This window comes from Antennarius striatus, chromosome 3 (genome assembly GCF_040054535.1).
Source record: "Antennarius striatus isolate MH-2024 chromosome 3, ASM4005453v1, whole genome shotgun sequence".
NCBI lineage: Eukaryota > Metazoa > Chordata > Actinopteri > Lophiiformes > Antennariidae > Antennarius > Antennarius striatus.
This window is the reverse complement of record NC_090778.1, coordinates 12,329,299-12,353,276: the sequence shown is the minus strand read 5'-3', so window position 1 is coordinate 12,353,276 and position 23,978 is coordinate 12,329,299. Positions and strand designations below refer to the sequence as shown.

Sequence of the window (23,978 nt, the reverse complement as noted above, 5' to 3'; positions counted from 1 at the left end):
TTTATCAAAGTACTGTATATTGAACAGTTTTTTTCAAAATATAACAGGGTTCAGTTTCTGTTACCAGAAAAAAACGTTATTGCCCCTCCTCACCCAAATGAAACTGGATTGTAATTAAATCTGTTGACGACAACTGAAGTGAAGCTACGAAAATGGTCTTTCTACCTCGTGCATTTTTTTTTCCAGAATGAACCTGTAACTATCAGAAAATATGTGCATGATTTCAAAAATATCTTCAATACATTTGTTCTGTTCTTCTGTCGTTGACCAAGGACTCCATCTAGTGTTGAAATGTCGAGGAGGACTTTGAAGCGGTACCGTAGTTGTAGGGAGCACTACTGTATGTGTTATCAAATAACTTTTGATAACTGGTGGTATTCCAGTCGTCACAGATAAAAATAATTACAATAATAATTATCATAAAACCATGTGTATGCAAATAGATATATACGTACATATGTACGTACACAGACGCAGACTTTTGCTACTTTCGATCAATAAATTATAGTTTGAAACAACTTGTTGTTTGTTTGTTGAGCCTCATCTTCCCAAATGCTGTCGTCAGACACCGCGAAGAAGGAGGAGAAGGTCGCTGACGCAGAGGGGTGTCCACGGCGCTCCTGATTCCTGAACCTAACGGAGCCTCTGGTGTCGTTTTCACTAGACAGGTCAACAAGGACAGGAGAGAAAAAAAACCACACACAGCACTAACAAATAATAAGAATAATCTTCTTTCCTTTCGGCTTTTCCCTTCATGGGTCGCCACAGCCAATCAATTTCCTCCATCTAACCCTGTCTTCTGCATCCTCTTCTCTCACACCAACTACCTTCATGTCCTCTTTCACTACATCCATAAACCTCCTCTTTGGTCTTCCTCTAGGCCTCCTGCCTGGCAGTTCAAAACTCAGCATCCTTCTACCAATATATTCACGATCTCTCCTCTGGACATGTCCAAACCATCTCAGTCTGGCCTCTCTGACTTTATCTCCAAAACCTCTAACATGTGCTGTCCCTCTGATGTACTCATTCCTGATCCTATCCATCCTGGTCACTCCCAGAGAGAACCTCAGCATCTTCATCTCTGCTACCTCCAGCTCTGTCTCCTGTCTTTTCCTCAGTGACACTGTCTCTAGACCAAACAACATCACTGGTCTCACCACAGTTTTGTACACCTTTTCTTTCATTTTAGCTGAAACTCTTCTATCACACATCACACCTGACACTTTCCTCCACCCGTTCCATCCTGCCTGTACACGCTTCTTCACCTCTTTTCCACACTCTCCATTGCTCTGGACTGTCGATCCTAAGTACTTAAAATCCTCCACCTTCTTGATCTCTTCTCTTCTCTCTTGGTCTCATTCACAGCACCGAGGGCGGTCGTTGTTAACCCGCTCCTCGACCGATCGGGTAAGAAAGTCATGTGTTCGATTCGCATGTTTGATTTGGCAAACATTTTACGTCGGATGTCCTTCCTGACACAACCCTCTGTATTTATCCGGGCTTGGGACCTGCACAAGAAGACACATAATAATAATAATAATAATAATAATAGTACTAATAATAAAAAGAATAAGACATTTAGGGAGTTTGTTGCAAGTTTTTTTTAGTTTTGTAATAATTATGCTTGTCATTGCAAATTGTTAATTCAAATTAATGAGTGATGACATTCTTGCTGGCTACATCCCAGCTTATGGAGCTGAGATAGCAGCAAGGCACTCCTGTTTCTATAATAAATGTACTGTAGTGAAAAGTGAATGTCAAAACATTCATTGCTTGAACAACTGAACAAGGCAGTCAGAGACTGCAATATCCCGCGACACCTCTGAATTAAAATGTTTTGTGATTATATCTCATCAGGTTTCAGAGATGTATACATAAAAAGGTTTAAATGTGAAAATTTGACCTTGACCTAGATTTTCAAGGTCAAGGTTGTGATCTAATTTTCACCCCCTTGCCTCCCTGAATAAAAAATGCCTTTTGTTACGTCTATCTTATCAGGTTCCTGAGATATGTGCAAAAAAAGTACAAAAGTTGAAATTTGACTTTGACCTAGTTTTGTCAAGGTCTATGTATGTCATATTTTCATCCCCTTTGCCACCCGAGTAATGTGCTTTTTGTTTCATTTTTCTATCTGCAATCGTTGTGAAGATTTTTGGTGGACGGACAGACAAACACACAAATGCTGAGAATTACAATACATCACCGCTTCGCGGAATGTAATAAAGATTCAGACATTGATGGAAATGGTGATAATAAAACCTGATCATGAGGAAATATCTGCTCCAAAAACGGGTGGATGTATCAGCATGTTGTAAGAGAAGAAAAGAGCCGTTTTAATTTTTTAAAATTTCTTAATCACCAACTAGGTTTAGATTGAAAGTGATTCTTTGAAAACACATTGATTAGACATACTTATGCTTATTTGCATATGTACTAGAAATGAATTCATAACATACCACACAAACAAACGGGAGTGACAAACAAGAATACCAAGTCCTTGAAACTGAACTGAGGCAATTAAAAAAAAAAAATCTATTCAGATTTGTCCCTGCCAATAAGTTTCAGAATTTTGTTCAGGAAAAACACAGAATACAATGACTGCAGCCACAAAATAAACTTTAATGCAATAGTGATTTAGAGATCAGTCACAACAAGGCTTTTTAAATGAACAGACTGTGAGAGGATATTGCATAGTTTGTTCATCTGAGACAGTCCTGCATGAAAGCTGAGTGACAGTAACCTGTAACTCCAACAAGTCTTCAGCGTCCTTAAATTTTGTTGCTCATTTGCAAAGAAAAGTCTGCATTTAGTGTGATACTTTATTTCCCCCCATTGGGATAGTATTGTACTCGTGCCAGTGCAGAGCATGTGGAGAGTCAGCAGGTCATTGTGGCATTGATGAGGGTGCACTGCTGTGGTGCACAGACAGGCCTCCAGAGATGTTCTGTGTGCCTCTGAAATGCAGTGAGACCCACCAGTCCAGAAGCACATATTTTACAATGGTTTGTAAAAACAACATTTGAAGAATGTCTTTCACATTTGTACATTATCTTTGAGGTTTGCTAAAAGTGATAGAAATAAGTACACATTACTAGTTTGGCTTTGATATAAATAATGAAATAATACATAGTTCAAACAAGACTTTTTTTTCTAAAAACATGGAAATATTTTCAAATATTGATTTACAAAACCATGTCTTGTGGTGCTCTTATAAGGAAAGTTCTAGACAGATTAGTTAAAGCCTTTTTCAAATGTCAAACTAGAAGGGAGTGAGCAAAGATTTGCCATGACAACAGGCTTAGAAAAACAATCTCAGCCTCCCTGAGCAGAAAGTCACATCAATACCACATTTTTAAATATTGAATGAGAACATTCAAAAGCTTGGCAAAACACACCACTCTTGGTACAACCAGTCTATTTTTATGAATCTATACTCATCTTCTCATAGCTGGAGAATTTAAGTACTCAAAGGCTAATATTGTGTAACATACTACCTACTGCAGTTCACACATCTATAATCTTCAAATCATATATATTCCTTTATATGTCAACGGAAGTCCTCGCTATTGCACAAACGTACAGGGTATTTTTCCATGTGTACAACTAATGACAAGGCAGGGTATAGAGTGACATTTTGGTTTGTTTGACTGAATAAATGTTCATTGCTCTCATGAGTAAAAAAAATCAACCAAAAGCAACACTACTAATGTTCCATGTTCGATTATTTCTTTGTTTGCATCAGGATGCTAACTCCTTTGTAGAGTGAAAACTTGTATTATCCTGTTCAAATTAGAGTAGACAGGAAAACCCCTTTTCATTGAGCTCAGCTTCATTTAATACCTCACTGCAGCCTCGAGATAAAACGCAAACCCTTCTTTAAACTTTCTCAGTGCTGCAGTGATTGATGTGTGTGTGTGTGTGTCTGTGTGTGTGTGTGTGAGTGTGTGTGAGAGAGAGAGAGAGAGAGAGCGAGAGACAGAGAGAGAAAGAGAAAAAGAGAGATATGAACAAATGCTAAATAAGACCAATATGATGATAATAAAAAGCACAGACAACAAACACACAGATCTAACATTCCATTTTCTTGCAAAAATATGATGAAAACACACTTTGTAGCAGATCTTTTGTCATAAAAGGCAATAAAGTCAAATGAATATTCTTGAAGAGGCTTCTGGACAAATATTCTCCTCTTTCATTGAGTGGGTCGAATTACAATGACCTCATGGGTATGAAAGGAGACAGAGGTAAGTGTGTCACAAATCCTGTTTTTAATCAGCTAAAGAAAACCCTCCACATTAACCCACAGCCTGTTAATAACAAGAAATCATTGATATAAAACGGGGACGGAAACCAAAAATGACAAATCTGACACACATTCACCACCCATGATCAACTAAACTGTAATCAATATCAAAATGTGAAAAATATGGAAACAGCTTAACTTAAAGTGTAAACATGTCGTAAAATTTGCAAATGGAGAAATTATATAAAATAAATAATTTCTGTCATACCAATAAATTGCTCTCAATAAATTGTAAAAACAATGTAATAAATCTCATACTTTATTATTACTGTAATAATAATGCTTGTTAACATTTGTTTTGTGTAAGTATTTTTACTTTACTATTATAAATAGTTATATGTAGAACATTTTAATTCCCACACTAAATACTCCGGCTTTGTCTTCTCAGGTAAAAACAATACTTGTGTCTCTGCCATATTCAAACACACACACAAACACGCTCACACACACACACACACACACACCTGTACAGGCAAACATACACATGAGCTGCCACAGTCACAGCGAGGGTCACCAGCAGGCTCTATGTGCGATTGAGGGTCTGGAAGATTCTGGATATTTGGAGCATGACGGGGCCAGTCTCTGGGTCGTTCATCCACTGGGTGCTATTCAGAGGATTCTCCAGCATGTCTTCAAATGCTGCATACAACACAGGGAACACTGTTGAGGCACATGGTCAACAAAAACAATGCTCTGGCAACAAAAAGAGGGAGGAAGGGGTAGGTAAAACTAGAAACTTTGTGTGCAAGGATACAGACGTGTCTCTTCCTGGATATAAAACGATGAATATGAGGGAACTGGCATAAAAATCAGTTGATTTCAATTATATGTAAAAATGAATACGTTTAAGAAATCAATTATGAGATGCACGTCTACACTTACAAAGTATATGTTGAATTCTGGCCAGCAGTGTTCAAATCCACCTTCATTTTTGAGATGTGGATAAAACATACCCCTGTTATGTATGCATGGATGAACTTTTAATTCACCATGACAATATAGGCATGTTTATAATTTAACACTCTGTAGATGAAAAATGGACCTTTAAAATATCCTGTATTTCTCGTTCACTTTTAAGCTACAAATTTTATATTTTCCTTTCATATTTCTATTTTGAATATACAGTAACTGTATATTCTTGATATCCCATTTCTTTGCCTCTTGAGCTGCTTTAGCTGTGAATTTTCCCCACTGAGGATCAATAAAGTTCATCTGTATGTTTATTGACAATAAACAGTTTCTAAAATTCTATCAGAAAATAATTTTCTCGCAAAAAAGCTCTCAATTAGAGCACAATTCATCATTAATGACAAAATGTTAGTCTTTATCAAACGTATTTCAATTTGGAGAAATTGTTGACAGTCAAAAATCTTTGCTCGGTTTTTGATAATTCAACATTCTAGCTAAATCATTATTGGAGGATATTCTGAACCAAAACTGAGGTAAGATTTTTTTTCATTTGTTTATAAAAGCAGTGATTGATTCAAAATTTTGGATCAACTGAGCTAAACATTTGGTGAAAAATCTGTGTTACTTTTTGCCCTTCAGCTCATCCCAGATAATTCTACTTTAGCGAGTGTTTTCTTGCAAAACAAAAACGTAGCTGTACTTCAGATAAAATTACAAACAAACCAAAAAACAATATAGGTAAAGATGTGAAAGGTAGTTTTTGACATCGTTTGGGGAAAAAATCTTCCACTAAACTGTAATGTTACTTGCTTTTACTTTTTGTCAGCTTTCCTTACTATCAACTTTACCTAGAAGAGTCTTGGGGTTGGTTAGACCTAACTGGACCACTGGATTCTCTAAAATGGCTTGGAAGAGTGGGCTGTTGGTGTCAATGCCTTTGTCCATATCTTCTGGAGAAGGCTTCCTGTCTCCCAGCAGCCACTCACACTGCAGGGAGAGGATAAATAGTGACAAACAGTATTCTAGATGTCAGAGTCAAGACAAATTTAAAATAAACAGTGTCCAAATTTTTGCACCTTTCCTTCTCTCTGTGGATGTGTGAACCTACCGCAGCATCCTGCTGGTTGTTATTCACCCTCAGAGCATCAACCACCTCCTTTTCATCAAACCCCATCTCCATCAATGCAATGACAGCCTGCAGAAACAAAGAAAATCCCTGTGATTAATTTAAGAGATTCTGAAACAAATCATAAAAACAAAGCTTTACTCACACTTGTGTTTGGGAAGCAGTGTTTCTCTTTTCAAGTGAAGCACATTAAGATCAGCTAAGGGAAACTACAGAACACACCACAGACAGTTACTGTCCATGAATGCACATTTTGTATTTTCTGTATCTATTAGGGCTCCTCAATTCACCTTTTACAGTTCTATATATGCTAAAGCTGATCTTGGGCAGAGTAAAAAAAAACAATATAAAGGTTTGAAAGAAAGGGTTAAATATTGGCATTGTAATATGAATGTCTTGTATCTACACTGATTGAAGTATTTTGAGGGATTAACAGAATTTTCAACTCAATATGGAATTGAATAACCCATAAACTGCACTAGTCAATCATAATATTAAAAGCTGGCACAAAGTACAATATAGACCAAGCCAGCAGTGGTGTTTGTATGAAGTGTAATTAAACTGTGACTTTAAGCAGGTTGCAAGCTCCAAAATAAGTTTTATAATATCAAGTAATAAGTTCTGTATGTAAGCTCCAACAGGATAAAGCCACCCACCCTTGAATCTGGTCTGAACTCCCGTTTCCTGCGGATCCTCTTAAAGATCTCTATGAGCTCGTCCTGCCTGCTGCTTTCGTCTGTACTGGTCTGACTGGAGAGGCTGCGAAGAAGGTTAGGGCCAGAGTTGGAAGATGAGGGTCCTGGTGTGGCAGCAGCCATGGCTCCTGCTGCCCCAGAAGAGTCCTGGCCAGGTAGAGGTGCATCAACAGAGGGGTCATCTACATGCTCTATAAGCCACTCCATTGCCTGTGTCACTGACATGCTGTGAAAGGATATGAAAAAAGGTTCCAGGATGACTATTCAGTTGAGTCACATAAACGTACAACAGAGGATTTAAAAACACACCACTCTGCATTTTTTCTTTGTATTGGCCAGAATATTTTTGACCCAGGATGAGGATCGACCTAGTTGCCTGATTCCCCCCACAAAACAGTTCTGACAGACCGCTGCTAAACCTAACCCTACGCACCCACATCAGGCATATATAACAAAACAAAAAGGAATCTTCTGAGCTGTGATGGACTTCGATCCTGTGAATTTACAGCAGTGCTGTGCTGATAACGTGAAGGTATTTCTGGACTAGTGAGAGGTGAGGCCCAACCCCACTGGAAAACTATGAGTTCAGTTGAGGGAGTGCCACAGCATGAATATCCTCCACAGACTTAGCAGTAACTCCAGTAGCTCTGACTGAAGAGTGGGCCAACATCCCTGTGATGGCATTTGGAGGTCTTGTCACTCCATGAAGAGGAGGGTTACGGCTTTCCATGAAGAGGAGGGTTACGGCTTTGATCACTATTGATCCAGAATATCAGACAAAATAATAACTTATTGTGCAAAATGATTTGACTCCAGGTGTTTCGAGAAGAAACATGTGTTTTTAGCAAAGGTTCTTTTTTTTTTGTTTTACTTTTTTAAAATATTATTGAAATTAAGATCATCAAGTTAAGAAGGAACAAAATTCTAGATGTTATTTCAATTTACCTGAAATTACCTAAAGAACTTTTGGAAACAAAACCTAGGAGGGCATTATTAAATGCCTTTCATGTACATTAAGGTGATTCATTTGAAAAAGTTATCAACTTCCATCCTGTTTTGCTATATATTTGAACTGTCTTATGTAAACCAAATTAGTCTTACTGGTTCAGTCTAAGAGCTTTGATGGCTCTGCTCTCAGGGAAACCCATCTCAGTTAGCTGCTGAAGGGCTGTTTCATCCACCCGATCCTCTTCATCTTCATCCAACATCGCTACACGACACAAAGACAAAAGAGACCTGAAACCAAGGGTTGGGCAGTATATGGAAAATGTTAACAAGAATTTTTTTTTCAGCAGCAACATATTAAAATCCTCCAGTCAGAGCTGGTTGATGTGACTGGGGAAAGGGAAGTTTGGGGTTCTGTGTTGAAGCCACAGCCGCCGCAACCCGACTTCGGATAATGTGAACAAAGATGAGATGACAGATGAGATCCTCTGAATCAGTTTCACTGCATTACAGTCATATAATCACAACAGAAAATATTTCACAACTCATTTGTGAATGAATTAGCAAAATTCAAAATTTTAAATAATCATCTTTTTTCTTGCTGTAAAAAATGTTTATTATTTTTTCAGTCCATTCTCTTCACTCTAATGACTGTGGGGGTTTATGGATACAAATCATGTGTGTATCTCACACACTCACACTCACACACTTTTTATGAGGTTGTTACAGTAGCTTTACCATTGGCCTTTTTGAAGAGTTCAACTGCGTCAGGGTTCAAAGCCAGAAGCTTCTGGGCGACTTCAATGAGAGAAATTAAAATCTTTCTTAGCTCCGTCTGAAACTAGAACATAAACATGTAATTGCAAATGAAACACCAACAATGTTATATATATATATATATATATATATATATATAAATTTTATTTTTTTTAACAAAACCCACATATTAGAATAACGCCCGGTAATGTTATGCATTTACTGACAAATCCATTAACCAAGAACCTTACATCTCTGATATTATGCTGGGTAACTGAACGGTCAGTGTGGCGCGTGGAAAGGTTGGTGGTCGCTTTCAGAATGGCATCTTTGTCTGGAGCTTTATTGTCCTGTTTTTTCTGGGACTACCAGGACAAACATAAGAGAGAGCTAATTATGTACACACATTTCTGATGCATTTTGGTGCAAAATTTAAAGAACAACAAAACCACTAGTCCTGTCCTACGTGAAATAAATGTTGAGTAAGCATACCTTTTCATCTGAACTAACATCTGCATTCTTTGGAAGAGTTGGTGGTGGTCTTTTCTTTATGAGCAGCAAAACATCTACCACATAAATGAAGCATGGTCAGTTCGGGGAAGACCAAAGGTATCAAGAAAAAAATGGGTAATACATACCTTTATCTTTCAGATTTTCATCACCAATGGTTTTAGTGTCGGTGAGAACTCTCTCTGTAGCAGCATGTATGAGTTTATGGTGGGTGAGTGTTTTCGGGTCTTCTAGACTTCCATGCACATACTATAATTCAAGCACAAAAGAAAATCTCAGAATTAACTCAATGTCAAGGCAAACATGATCAAATAATGACATTTACTTGTTTCCAAGTATTTTATTTGTTCACACAAAAGCAAACCTCAAGCAAATATGTTATCTAGTAACAAATTCGTTTTCTTCCATCAGTAGTTTTGCGCACTAAACCTCTCCACCAAAGGAGAAATATATATATTTTTTATAATATAAGAGTCAAAGATCTGATACTGTTACTATCATCATGTCACTGCCCATGTGTTGTTACAATAACTATGCTACCGAGGAGGAATAAAACTAAGGCTAACATTTAAAGTTTGTGCAAAAGACACAAACAGAAGAGTAAGAATGGGTAAGAATAGCGGAGAAAACACCTGTAATGCTAGCAACACGGAACAAAAAATGGGAAGTCGGACTGTTGGCTAGCTTAGAGGGACAGCCAACCTGCTAAATTATAAATAGCGAAGTCTACCCAGTGCTAAAAATACAAAGCCTGTGACACTGACACTGACAGTTCACGCAGATGACATGGTGGACGGCAAACGTCTACAGCACAACAGGGACAGGAGCCAGAGACATCACAAACATACATGTTTCAAGCACTTCTCTTTCAGTTTCTCGACAGTGGTGTCTTCCGTGATCTCCTCCAACCACTCCGTACCATCCATTGTGCAGATGTGTATTTTCAACACCTTCCCGGCGAAAATCTTCTCCTCCTGGACAAACATAGCTGCAGCCTTCACACCAAATCTCGTCAGTCCACTGACGTTAACCAACAGCAGTTGCTGTGTGATCCCGAAGAGCTAGCGAGCTAGCGTCAGCATCCAGCTAGCCGTCGTTCTGTAAATCCACCGACACCAGGACAGGAGCAGCCCGCGATTATCTCAGAGACATTTTCGGTGTCATCTAACAGTTTTTGTTTGAAAGGCAACCGATCAGTTCTGTGACCACCAAGCTGTTTATTTTTTTCCTTGCGGACAGACAGCCAGCCTGCGAATACTATTTTTACTGTAAGATTTGAACTTTGAACTTCAATTATACAGCCACCGGTGCATCATGGGAGCCGTAGTCGTTTCAGTCATTGGCTTTTCAACGGATGTCGTGAATCATGATTATTGGTTACAGCTACAGTATTATTAACGCTAACAACGATACGGTTGGATGTGAGCAATGCTCAGTGTTTTCTTTGTCAACGGTGTGCAAGGGTTGATGACTACTAGACCAAAAGATCAATCCGTGGTGATACTCAAAAAGAGTCGAGAAATTAATGGAATTAAGATGTATTTTGAGGCTACGTCTTTAAAATGTCGAAACACTATAATAAAATATGTGCAAGTGCAGGGAGGAAAGCATTTATTTACGCGTCACTCGATAAAAGATTTATCATTATTGATAAAAGTTTTATCGTGTGACGGAATGTCGACTTGTTCCAGTCAGACAGTGTCCACTAAAAAAAGAAAAAGAAAATGATTTACTGTCATTTTTGTTTTAGATCTATATTGCGCTATTAATTCATTCATCTGTTCATTACTTTATTTATTTTTCACCTTTTGCAAAACTCTTGAATGAAATCATTGTATCCACGATTTTAACCAACAGTCTCTCACTTAAACAAATGTATATTTTTGATGGTGAATTGCACATTTTCTAATTTTATTTTTTCAAATGTTTTCCTTTTTGTAGATTACATTTTGTGTTTTTTGGTTGCAATTTGATTTTTTATTAGAATTTTTTTCGCACAATTATATTTAGTTTGTACTTGTATTTATTGTATTGAACTGGTACTATACAAACCTTTTATTGATAGGTGAGATTCTCATAGTTCCGTCTTTGGAGGACAGACAGTAGTAGAAATGCAAACTTCAGGCGCTTCCTTCGACGTTCTGATTTTTAGAGACAATTGCCACCACTAGAGGGAGACAATGAGCTATAAGGTGCAACACTTGAACTTCAGCCCCTTCAATCAATGTACTGTATTTGTAAGGAGATCAAATATTATTGATCCTGTAAATAAAATACAGCACACTAGTCCACTTTATCAATTGCTTATCAGTAAGTGTTTGAAAATCCTCAAGATTTCCCCAAAATCTATATGGAAGACTTAAAGATGTATCAGCGATATTCAACTCTATTTGGAGTGCATTTTTGTCTATGAATATTCTTAAAGTATTTCTATAACATTTATTTGACCACGCGCTGATGAAATATCATGTACTGTATAATGAGTCTCAATTAAATCTTTCAATTTCAAATCTAAAGCATATTCAAAAGTGCTATTAATAAATATTGTATAGCAGATGTGCTCCTGTGACATCATTAGTATGCTAGATAATTATTTGGCTATTTCATTTTTTTTCACATTGTTTTCACTGGAATTTTAAGTTAAAAAAAAGACAGTTCTCAAAAGATCAAGACACACAAGTGTCCTTTATTTTAACAAACACAGACTGAAAAAGAAAGAAATACATTTGTTGCAAATAATATCTTTACAGAAAAAAAAGACATTCCAGATATCACAATTTCACTGCAACCTATTTTTATAACAATTATAATTGTAATATTTTTCAAACCATATCAGGGGCATCTCACAAAGAACTGAATGGGGCACAAATATGAATTTAGCTAACATTTTGTCTTACAAAAATATAACAAACTTTATGCACAAATGTGTGCCTGAGTGGAATTTTCAGTGGACTGCAGAAAATGAAATATGAATTTATAAAACCTTCAATATTTATGCATTTTTCCTTTTATGAGAAACAAATGTCTTTGACAATATATAATGTATCTTTTAAGTTTAAATTTATTTATGCAGAAGGGACAATATAATACAAAATATATATTGTATTGTTTGACATTCTGGAGGCTGCTGATTGGTTCAAACGGCATGCTGAAGACTTCAGATTTTTTAAACAAAATCTTGCTTACAAGGGAAATTTATGATATATTTACAAAAGGAAGAACACAGCCATAGGCTCAAACTAATAGGAGGGTGACAAGAAAGTTTTTCTTTCCCTCTAGACAACAACATACATTGTGACCAACAGGCCAGTTGTCCAACACCACAGGGCTAAAAGATGTTCAAGACTGTCTTAACTGCCAATCTCCAAGATGGGTAGATAATATATGACATTTCACACCTCCACCACATTGCTGCTTATGAAGGCAATCAAATTTAGAAGCACAACACAATGTTGTTCCTTTGATTTAGAACATGAACACAACTTCAGAGAATAAAACTAAAATCGCACAATATGCAGAAATGGCAGAAACAGATCCTACACAAACAGAAGATATTTGCAGAAAATACATAACTTCTGTCAACAATCACAAATTGTCTATCTTTAATGAGTTGAACTTTTCTCACGACAAACTAAAAAAGAACAGTGAAACTTGTGCAATATAAAATGCACCTTAATTACATGTTTATTTATTAACAAGATTGTACAAAAATGAAATATAAACAAGAATTGAGTAATGAAAAAATGCAAGCACTAAAGTTCTTATGGAAATAAATACCCAGTGTTTACGCTGAGGCTTCACTGCAAAAAAAAAGAAAGGCAAATCTCCCTAAAATACTTTATATTCTGAGAATGACCCAGCACCATGGATCCATGGAATTTCTGCAAGCAGGCAATGCGTATAAATAAGGCATTAATAAATAAAAAGAATGGATGAAAAAGGTTTTGTTGTTAGTATAAAAGCATATAAAAATCCTACTAAATTATGTTTACAGCATTGTTCTTTCTCTTTTTTCCAGAGTGCTGAAAAAAAATGACATACACAGACTCAAACACACACTTACAGACACACACACACACACACACACACACACACACACACACACACACACACACACACACACACACACACACACACACACACACACACGCACGCATGCACATACACAGACACACAGCAGCTCATCTGGGCATAAAGATAGAAAACATTTTATTTGTACTGCTCAGGTATATGTCCGATCTGAGACTGCATGCTTGTCGGTGGACTTGAAATGCCCTCTGACCAGTCTGACATGTTTGAATGGGGAGATGAACTTGACCATTGATCAGGGGAGCCGGGTGACGGTGTTAGAAAAGGGTGGTCAGGCACCTGGACTTGATGGTTCGGGGTGTTGTCCATGGGACCTGAATAGCTGTGCTGGGATGGTGGGGTGAGGAACTGAGTGCTGGGCATTGACTGGTTAATTGAAGAAGTCATAATTTGGGTCTCCTGTGGCAGGATGGTGTGTATGGGCATACTGCTGCTGCCCGAGCCCTGCTGGAGCTCAGAGGAACTGAGCTCCCCGCTAATGAAGCTCTGGCTGTTGGTTGTGTTTGAGTTCTGGTGCTGAAGCTGGATGTTCTGTTGCTGCTGTTGTTGCTGCTGGAGCTGCTGCAGATTCTGTAACTGCTGCAATTGCTGAGCCTGCTGCTGCATGATGTGGGGCTGTGGGCCCAGTCTGGTAGTCTGGATACCCTGGTAGGTCATCATCTGTGATAGGCTGGTGGTGGGGCGGCCATTGTGAATGGAACCCATCAATCCATGCTGCCCTCCCTGGTGCAGACCACCCTGACCACTAGGAGCTCCTCTCAGGGCATTGAACTGGCCGGACTGGCTCATGTTGCCATGCATCCTGGATAGCCAATCACATTGGCCGTTTATAACACCCTGGCCACTGGAGCCAGACACGGGCAGATGAGTGAGACGAGGAGGCAAAGGGTCGAACTGCATTCTGGCCAGGTCCTGCTTGTTTGGCATCACCATGTGGTTGACAGCTAGGTGTGGGTCAGACATACCCTGCAGATGATTCAGGGACACAGATGGTGACTGCTGGAAAGGTGAGGTCATCATGGGTGGTGAGGCCACATCAGAGACATAGCCGTGTGGAGACTCCAATGAGTCAACTGGTGACAGGACCGCCGAGCTGTCCAAGAGGGCTCCAGACTTCCCATCCTGGGAATTCTTCTTTTTCACCTTTATATCTTTGCCCTCCTTGCAGCCGATGCCCTTAGCACTGGGCTTGCGTGCCTTTTTTCCCTGGCCTTGACCTTGAGGCTGGGGCTGTTTCATCCCACCCAGGTAGCCGTTGGGCGAGCAGAGAGGGGGAGACAGCGTGGTGCCGAGAGAACCTCCATGCATGTGAGGACTCCGTACCAGGTTGTATTCATCCATTAGCCGCACGATGTCATGATGCATTCTATCCTGTGCAATGTCTCTTGGTAGCCGGTCCATGTGGTCAGTTATTTCTCTATTAGCAAAATGATCCAGTAGGACTTTGGCAGTCTCATAACTTCCTTCCCTAGCAGCCAAAAACAAAGGGGTTTCCTCCTGCAGCAGGGAGAAAAGAGACATCATGTTAAGGGATTCTCAGGTAAGTGGAAAATTATTTGTTAGAATGATATTTCACTAGTGTTTATCACAGCTTGCAGGTGAATAACTAGATAGTGTTTTTACCTTGTTATTTTGCATGTCCTTATTGGCACCATTCTTAAGAAGCACTACAGCAGCCTCCACATTATTGACTGCTGCTGCCCAATGAAGAGCTGATTTACCTGAAGACATTAGAGAGTAGAGTACTCATGACTACATTCAGAATTAACAAAGAAAAATGTGATTATTAGGGTCTTAATAACGCAGAGAAACTTTACCAAAATCATCGATCGCATTGACGTCAGCATGACAGTTAATAAGTTCCTCGACCATTCCCTCCACTGCCAGCCTGGCAGCCAAGATCAGGGGTGTAGTGCCATCATGCATGCGGGCGTCCAGGTCTGTGGCGCGGTTCCTTATCAGAATCTATACAGACATTCAATCGGTCACTCCTTTTGATCTAAACACAGATCTGTTCCTGCAGTTAAAATCTCATACTTTAAGGGGTGACATCTATTTTTAAAGACAATTTTTTTAGGCTGCAAATAATCAATGACTGTCAGCTTACCAATGCAAATTTAAGGTGATGACTATCACAATGCATTGTAAATTCCCAGAGCTCTGTGTGACATCTTTACAAAGTTTGGTTTATCTTAATCCCAAAGAAATTTAATCAACATAATTATAGAAACAGAAGCACCAAACACATCACAGCAGTTGATGCTTGACATTCTTGCTTCATTAAAGATTAACATTGTGATTGACAGATGAATGGACCAATCACTAGTCTCAGCACTAAAATTGTAAAGGAAATTACTGGCACATGAAAACCCACCTGGAACACCCCCTGGGCATCAGCGGCCACAGCAGCATGCAGAGGTGTCCTGCCCATGTTGTCCTGGATGTTGGCATCAGCGCTGGCCTCCAACAGTCGTTTGGCAGCATCAGAACGGGCGTAGCGGGCGGCCAGGTGAAGAGCTGTTTCACCTGTGCGGTCAGTCTGGTTGTGAAGGTTTGCACCCTGGTAGATGAAGTCGCTGATCACATTAGCAGAGGCGTCTTCCTCTTCCTCGCTGTTGCCCATTTCTAAACCTCCCCCACTGCATGATGCAATCATCAGCGGTGTGAATCCATCTAGACAGAGATGGGAGAAGGATAGGAAAAAAATATAGAATGAATAAAAAAGTTACAGAAATAAATAAAAGAAGGTAACATATTGCCTGGTCAGCAGAGCACAGATTTAACCACTGCTGCAAAAATAACAGGAGCTAGCACATCAAAGCTTCAGACAGATCAAAACAAAGAAACAAACAAATCGAATACGGATTTGACACTTTTGCCTTGGTTGAATCATTATCGCTCTCGCCTTTCGATAAGGGATTCTGATCAAGGCCCTGGCATAGGAGACTATCCAGAAGCAAAGTGAAGCTTGAGGATAGAGGCCGAGGCTTGCTACTGCTGCAAAAAGAAGCATTAATATCTAACTGTGAGAGGCAGATCAGTAAGTCGACTTGAATAGGTTTTCTCCTCTTCAAAAGGATAGCAAGCCCCAGATCTTGCAGATTTGGTCGATTCAAGTCCATCAATACACGATGGGGGAAGTGTGCTCTCATGTTGTTAACCCTCTTACTTTGATTTTTCATAGTTTTTTCTTCAGGGACTTTGACACTTATTACAATAATGTGCTTTATATACAGTAATGTGGAAAATACAAAAAAACAAAACAAATAAAAACACAAAACTGGAGGTCTGTTAGTGGTCAAATGATTAATCTGACCAGGAATCAGTGTTTCCCCCCAGGCACCCGGCTTCCAGCAGGCTGCTTTGAAGAGGATCCTTTACCCTGAGGACATGGGGCTTTAGCAACTCCTACGTGCGCATTTCAAGACATACACACGCGCGCACACACACATTCCCACAATGAGAAATGTATTTTCAAAAAGTTGTGAGCTGATGAGCTGACAGTCATCTTAAGTTTGTGTCCCATTCAAACAAATCACTAAATTCTGGTGACCCCTTCTCATCTTATAGAGGTTTAGAGACTTTAAAGAGTTAATAAGAAAGGACACTATTTACCAAGTTAATCTTACTAAGTAAAACAACCATTAGAGGGGAATCCGAGATTTTAATTTTGATAATGGAAAGTTCGTTTTATCTTTTATTTTGACCTTTTCAATTATATGTTGACACATATACTGTACTGTATAGGGGTATGCTGACAAATACATTATAATTTAGTATTGTAATTTATTTTTCAAATTTTTTTTAATTTGCATTATTAATCATTAATCATCAAGACAACCAAATAACAGTAAACAAAAAAACCCAAACACTTCTGTGTTCCCTCTGAGTTTCCAACAATGTGTCTGTGATTTAATAAGTAATGAGTCACCAACCCGGTCCCCGAACGTTAACGTCCATACAATCGTTCTCAATCTCGCCCTGAGGGGGAGTGGGAGCAATAGAAGGGATGCGCAGGTCTGCAGCATCCAGGTGCTGCTGCGTCCACTGGCGGTGGTCGGTCTGGTCATCCGCCTCAAGTATAGCCTGCTCATCAAACTGTGAAAACAAGGGGAGAATGGTTAGATGGCTGAATATTAATAAAAACAAAATTTTATAAAAAAAAAAAAACATTCAGAAATATTAAAAAATGCACAATAAATTTATATTCAATATTTGTTTACAATGAGGTATTCCTTTATTAGTCCCACAAGGGGAAATTTAAAAAAAGTTTAAAAACTTGATCAAGTTGCAAATAAAAAAAACATAAATAATATCCTAAATAATATTTTTTTTTAAAATTTAAAAAAAAAAAAAAAATATATATATATATATATTTCTGTTTCCTTACCTTGAAACGTTTTGTATCTAAAGGTTCATCTTCCTCCCAATCATTTTGGGTAACATCCATGAGTGAAATGTCTGAGGTGTTTTTCAGTGGCCTATGAGGATTCAGGAAAACCATTAAAATTCCTTGAACTCTACTGCTTCCATCCCATTTGAGCCTCTCACCACTAATGGTGCCGCATTGCCGAAAACAAAAACATTGATTAAAACTATACCCCACCCCTACTCCCTAACAAGTCAATTAATGCACACCTTAACCTTGTATATCACTCACTTCCTATGTCATCCACCTCCTACATAATTATCATTAATGATCAAAATTAAACCTCCCTTTCCCAAATTTGACTGACCTGCATTTACGCCATTTCTTAGAGCCAGGGAAAATAAATAAAAATATAAAAGAGACAGGTACACCGAAGATAAAAAAGCACAAACTTACTTCAGTCCAACAGAATCCTCTCCAACAGGCTCACGTCTCTTCTTCTTGCTATTCTCTGTGGTCTTGAAGCCTTCAGGGAGCCAGAGGCGCCCATGCTCATGGCGACGCTTTCGGGCAGCCACCATCCCCACTCCAAGGAAGGCCAGTAATCCTAATCCGCCCAGAACCAAGTATACTGGGTAGAGATAGTGAGATTTTTCGGGGTCCACATCGCCTGGTTGGAAAAGGGACAACATGGTCAAGATGGGCTGGTGAGCAGAGTGAGACCAGCAAAAGACAGACCAGGACACCCAGGATCAGCCAGAGTGTTTGAACGGAGCTGGTACAGCTCTTTTTCGCGTCACGGTCCCACACTCCAGTTCACAACCAGCAGCGATCAACAGAAACTGACTGACGATCCTCACCCTTTCTATAGCTAGCTTCTACCATGTATTCAGTAATAATCAGAATTGCTAACCACTTTCCATCAAAAAAAGAAAAAGAAAAAAGATAGGGGCGTGATAAAAAAAAGGAGTGAAAACCAACACCACCACCACCTCTCTCCCTTTTCAACTCAGAGTACCAAGAGACAACTTTACCATTTCTTCTTTAAGAGAAAAAAGGAGGGGGATTAATGAACTTCAAATTACTGCACGCGCTTTAAGCTGTAAAGACGAAGGATTTATTAGGATTTTCAAGATAACAAAGACTCCCAACTTCTAGCACACTCCCGATCAATTTTTCCCTTTCTCTTTTTTTCCACTAACGATTTTGAAATGATAAACTCCCCCAACCTAAACCCTTAGAGATGCATTAAGTCCTGGTATTACATTCAGCAAGGTGAAGGTTGCAGCAGCCCCTCACACTGTGGGATGAAGTGCCTGTGCGTGAGTGTGAGTGTGTTATCTTAGGACGTATATGCGTACATGTCTGTGAGTTGAAGACAGACAGAGAGTTTTATCTTGCGAGTTGGGGGCTGGATGAGTTGATTTGCAGCAATTAACCATTTTGGAGCCTGAAGCCATTGGATTTACACACTGAGGGAAGGATTGATTTGTTTAGGCCATGAGATTCACAACTGCATTTGTTCACCGCTGCATAACAAATACACAATCAAAGAGAATTCAGGTCAGGATCCAACCACAAGGCCTTTGCAGTCAGGATGTGTGCTAAGAGCACGTGTCTAAACCACCTGTGCATGGAGTGTATGTCTGGACAACAGGGAACAATCTTTGCGGATCGCACCAGAGGTTTACACATTTTATAAACTTTACTATAAATCACAATTATTCTACATCAGTACCAATAATTATGCAAATTTTTAAGATGTGGTTTTGATTCTTGCCAGTTTTTGTCCAATATTCTGTAGTCACAGCAGCTTTCAGTTTCCACTCAAGGAGAAATCAATTTCTTCACTCTTCAATCAACTTTTATTTATATACAGTTATTTGAGTTTGCATCATCAAATTGGCCTCAATTTCCAAAGGTCTCATAAACATTAAAACTAGCAATCAGTTGGGCTCGCTTAGTAGTTTTCATTTCTTGCTCGGTTTTCAGAAACTCATACAGAAGTAAAATATAGGAACTTGAACACTGACAATCACAATACATCACCGCTTTGAAGCGGGATGTAACTACACTGCCAAGGCTCATCATAATGGATGAATGGCTCAGCTGGTTAAACAAGGGTCTCACTGATGTGTTCTTAAATGGTGTTTAAGGTTCTGTAAGATTTCAGTTTGATCTGCTGATGAACTTTGATTTTGCCCAAAAATGAAAAGAAAGCAAGAGGAGTAACAGGCTGTAACCAACTTTGATTTCAAGGTCTGTTAAATATGTAGTAATAATAACTTTCTGTCATCATGCATAATTCTAAAAATGAACTCACTGTAAACTGCTTCAATGGTGTAGGGAACATCCAGTTTGCCACTGGAAGCCAGCGCCCCAAGGAAAGCTGCTGCATCATTGGTGCTCTGGAAACACTCAGAGGACTGCTGGAAGCACTGACGGTTGTCTACTTCTAAGTGGACAACTGACCTGTAGAAGTAGGAGGACCATGTACAAAGGTCATGGCATGGTCCTCAGTAAAAATCGCTACTGCAACATAATCAGAGAAGAAATTTAATTATTTTCTCTCACCCTTTGATCTGCAGGTGATCCAGCTCCCTCCTTGTTCTCCTGCTCTCTTCTGCCGCATCATACAAACTCCTCTTCACCACGTTCAGCACCTTAGCAGAGATGCCTGACCAAGTATCCACCGAGCGCTTGATGTTGTATTTCTTCAGCTCGTGTTCATTCCCATAGTATGGGTACACCATCATCTCACCCTTGGGATCCTTCCTGAATATCAGATTGGTACGAAGGACGCGGCTCAGCTCACGCAAGAATCCAAAGGAGTTGTTGAGGAGATGCTCGGGGGTGATGTGGACCACCAGGACCAACTGGCCCAAGGCCAGCTTCTCAGGCATGTGGTTGGCACAGTCCAATCCATCCCATTCACACTCAGCATTGTTGCAGCCCTGATCACAGTGACCATCTGCGTAGTGGTCCTTGCAGTACTGGTCATACAGTGGACTGAAAAGAAGTGTTATGTTAGGGGTGCGGTCTCTTGTAAGTGCATTATACAATAGAAAAGGACATTATGTTACATATGACTGCATGAATGTATCAATTTATGAAATAAAATATTTTTAATTTTTATTTTTTTTATGTGCTCCAACCTGTCTGTAACAATGATGATGCTCCTCCAAGCCAATTATTTTCCAGACTGAATCTTTGTTGAACTTTGATTTGGATCTTGTCTAATTTACTTACTTGCACTGTCCTTCCAGATTCTGGCAGTCAAAGCCATCGTAGAGACATCCAGCATTGTCACACTGAGAATCACATTTCCCATCACTGAAGTACCTCCAGCACTGCAACGAGGCAGAGCAGTTCTTCCATGGGGCATTGAAATTGAGCGAGCAGTCGCCATTGTCCCAACCACAGGCGTGGTTGTTACAGAGCACATCGCAGAACTTGTTGTCTTTTGCTTCCTTACACTGCGGGATGTCACAAGCAACCTCCACCTCAGACGGTGGTGGGATGTCATGGCCGAAGCCTCCCTGAAAACTATAATCCAGGATGTGGCATCGGAGACCGTTGAAGTTTGTGGGGCAGAAACAGTGGTAGAATGGCGCCTCAGACGTGTTTTCGCATGTGCCACCATTATAGCAGGGGTTGGAGTTGCAGAGGCTGTCAGTGGGATACTGGCACTCAGGACCAGTGAAGGATGGAGTGCACAAACACTTAGGACTCTTGTGGCCAGAGATGCAGGTACCTCCATTGCGGCAGTGGAGGCTGCCACAAGCCTGGGCATCATATTCACATGTGGAGCCGGTAAACCCCTGGAAAAACAAGAGAAAATAAGACAATTATAAACCATAGAACTTACGCACTACAGTAAAAATTATTTTACACACAAGTGCTAGGACATAATTTTATTTTGAGACATATTTGTGGTACTCACAGGAGGACATTTGCAGATGAAGCCATGTGGGGTATTACTGGCAACAGCACAGGTCCCTCCATTACGACAAGGTTTTCCCTTACATCCATCAAACACCATGTCACAGTGTTGACCTACAGTAAAAACACAATAAATGTGACTCTTATGTCACAATTATTGCAAAAATATCACGTCTCAAATTTTCACTTTCTGAAATTAACCGAGGGAGGCAAACTATTTTATTAACATGCATAATAAAGTGGGCTTGAGAAAGTTTCCAAAAGTTGTTTTTTTCAAACTTAAACTAAAGTGATTGAAACTAAAAGAAACTCATTATTAGATTACATATACAATCTTTGGGTTAATTATGCTATTTTTCAGAGTCATATCTAAGGAGACCCACAGAAACAGTATTTCATTATTCGTTGACGGAAAGATGTTGAAAAAAAATGAGTAAAACGTCCACAGAGGAATTTCAAAAACAAAATAATGTTATCTCACATAAAGGTTAAAAGTGTTTACCTGTGTATCCAGTACGACACTCGCAACGGTAGTTGTTGGTTAGTTGGATGCAGCTGTGCGTTCCCCGTGGATCACAGGGGTTGGACAGACACTCATTGACATCTCCCTCACAGCGTTCCCCCACGTACCCCGCAGGGCAGATGCAGTGGTAGCCCCCGACCCGATCGACGCACTTCCCTTTGTTGAAACACTTGGGCTCCTTGGTGACCGGATCTGTGAAGGGGTTGCAGTCGTCCATGTTGATCTCACAGTGCACCCCTGATGAAAGTATGGCAGGGAAGAGGGACAAGGAATGCAAATGTTAAATAGCTGCTAAAAGGAAACGTTTAGGCACAATCAATCTGTTATTTCCCGATAATGAGACGATATCTATGTTATTGTTGGTAAAAATATTCTCTCAGTCTGCTTAACTTTATTCTAATATGACCTTCAACAAATATTAATGTCATGTATATTAAAATGTGGTATGTAATAGATTCTAACAAATAAACAGTCCAATAATTTTATGCATGTAAGAATGCAAGTCTGGTCGCTATGGTAAAAAAACTATCTTCCCTGATTTAGTGTTTTTAAAACACTAAATCAGGGAACAAATGAAAATGAACCTGAATCAAACAATCTAGCAAAAGATTTCCTTTAACTTCACGTCAAATCTCCTGAAATATTTTAGCTGATCAGAAGGCCGACAGCATTCTTTTCTGAAATGTACCCAACACTGCCGGCGCTCAGTGCTGACCTACAACACACACTCCCCTTCATGTCTGAGAGAAAAATCGATGCTGTACTTGACAAGTAGAGGAAGGGATGGAGGCAAGACGGGAAGAAGAGTTTTCAGACATGCCCCGGCTGCTGTTAAGCCCTAATTAATGAAGAGACAAGGAGGAGAGGATGGAGAAACTGAGCGATGCGGAGCAGTGTGCGTGGGGTCTGCTGACCTTGGGTTCCCCGGGGACAGGAGCATTTGTAGGTATTGATCAGGTCAATGCAGGTGCCCCCATTCTGGCACGGTTGGGAGAAACACTCATTGATCTCGTCAGAGCAGTTGGTCCCCACGTATCCTGGCATGCACTGAGAGAGTAAAGGAACCACAAGGAGGAAGAAGAAAGGAAAGGAAGAGGAAGAAGGGTGGGGAAAGTTTAATCAATGTCTGACATGAAACAAAGATATTTTTTGTTTACCTGGCTGTTTTCTGGCCTCCATCCTGTCAAGGCCAGTAGATACTTTATTTCAAGGGAGATTAACATAACCAATCTGTTTGTGTTCTATTTATAAACAGACCTCTCCGTTAGGAGTCCATGACTGTTTCAGCTGAAAGATGACTGCGGTACATCCATAAAAAGCAACATAACAACATATATTTTTACGTGAAAGACCTTCAACCCACCGCTTTAATTCATATGCATGTTAAGTGTTTTGTCAAACAAGATGATTTTCCATTAAAATTCAATCTGGATGCATAGAGTGCTTCACGTCTGTTACCTTGCAGGTGTATCCTCCTAAAAAGTCAGTACAAGTTGCTCCATTCTGGCAGGGATTAGGGGTGCATTCATCCACTTGTTCCTCACAGTAACTTCCAGTATATCCAACCTGGCAGTGGCAATAATGCACATTGCCTGCGTCCAGACACTGACCCGAGTTACGACAAAGATGGGCAACGTCGACTCCTGTGCAGACGAGAAAATTGACTTTAGCAGTATTTTTGTTTTTTTTTATTTTTAATTTAACCAAGGAAGAGCAAGAGCACACAATCAATGAATCACTATAAAGCTAAAATATTCAATGAACATCACAGAACTCAGATAATTTTTAATCTCAGGCAGCTCTTATTATAC

General features: G+C 39.5%; 2 protein-coding genes across 6 annotated transcripts in view; both read right to left on the bottom strand.

Annotated features, from left to right (window-relative positions):
- Positions 1 to 2,599: 2,599 nt before the first annotated feature.
- On the bottom strand, positions 2,600 to 10,516 carry ubac1 (UBA domain containing 1). 5 transcript variants are annotated; one of them, XR_011035020.1, is made up of 11 exons: positions 10,093 to 10,516; positions 9,373 to 9,493; positions 9,227 to 9,300; positions 8,986 to 9,099; positions 8,717 to 8,819; positions 8,135 to 8,243; positions 6,995 to 7,259; positions 6,321 to 6,407; positions 6,061 to 6,199; positions 4,768 to 4,942; positions 2,600 to 3,922 (listed from the first exon to the last, which is right to left on the bottom strand). XR_011035020.1 is itself a non-coding variant. In XM_068310607.1 (11 exons), the coding sequence occupies exons 1-10, from the start codon at positions 10,228 to 10,230 to the stop codon at positions 4,827 to 4,829; spliced, it is 1,266 nt and encodes a 421-aa protein (XP_068166708.1). In that variant the 5' UTR covers positions 10,231 to 10,516; the 3' UTR covers positions 2,600 to 3,922; positions 4,786 to 4,826. The 5 variants fall into 5 exon arrangements, 3 of the variants coding, with proteins under 3 accessions (XP_068166708.1, XP_068166707.1, XP_068166709.1); XR_011035021.1 differs by having other exon boundaries at positions 2,600 to 3,892; XM_068310607.1 differs by having other exon boundaries at positions 4,786 to 4,942.
- A 1,394-nt stretch (positions 10,517 to 11,910) lies between these two features.
- LOC137592204 (neurogenic locus notch homolog protein 1-like) overlaps positions 11,911 to 23,978 on the bottom strand; it is a 37,544-nt gene continuing 25,476 nt past the window's right edge. The window contains exons 21-34 of the mRNA XM_068310187.1: positions 23,626 to 23,810; positions 23,082 to 23,214; positions 22,147 to 22,404; positions 21,646 to 21,758; positions 20,952 to 21,523; positions 20,277 to 20,711; positions 20,026 to 20,174; positions 18,159 to 18,372; positions 17,724 to 17,814; positions 17,269 to 17,431; positions 15,708 to 16,006; positions 15,151 to 15,298; positions 14,957 to 15,054; positions 11,911 to 14,830 (exon numbers count right to left, since the gene is read on the bottom strand). Of these exons, the coding sequence (XP_068166288.1) occupies positions 13,454 to 14,830; positions 14,957 to 15,054; positions 15,151 to 15,298; positions 15,708 to 16,006; positions 17,269 to 17,431; positions 17,724 to 17,814; positions 18,159 to 18,372; positions 20,026 to 20,174; positions 20,277 to 20,711; positions 20,952 to 21,523; positions 21,646 to 21,758; positions 22,147 to 22,404; positions 23,082 to 23,214; positions 23,626 to 23,810 (4,235 nt within the window). The 3' untranslated portion in view covers positions 11,911 to 13,453. The remainder of the gene's footprint in view (positions 14,831 to 14,956; positions 15,055 to 15,150; positions 15,299 to 15,707; positions 16,007 to 17,268; positions 17,432 to 17,723; positions 17,815 to 18,158; positions 18,373 to 20,025; positions 20,175 to 20,276; positions 20,712 to 20,951; positions 21,524 to 21,645; positions 21,759 to 22,146; positions 22,405 to 23,081; positions 23,215 to 23,625; positions 23,811 to 23,978) is intronic.

Excerpts from the sequence above, each read along its gene's own strand:
- ubac1 (XM_068310606.1), bottom strand. The coding sequence starts at position 10,230 with ATGTTTGTCCAGGAGGAGAAGATTTTCGCCGGGAAGGTGTTGAAAATA. Across the intron at positions 9,100-9,226 it reads ATGTTAGTTCAGATGAAAAG|TCCCAGAAAAAACAGGACAA; the intron begins GTATGCTTACTC and ends TTGTCCTGGTAG. Across the intron at positions 8,244-8,716 it reads ACTCTTCAAAAAGGCCAATG|CGATGTTGGATGAAGATGAA; the intron begins GTAAAGCTACTG and ends TGTGTCGTGTAG.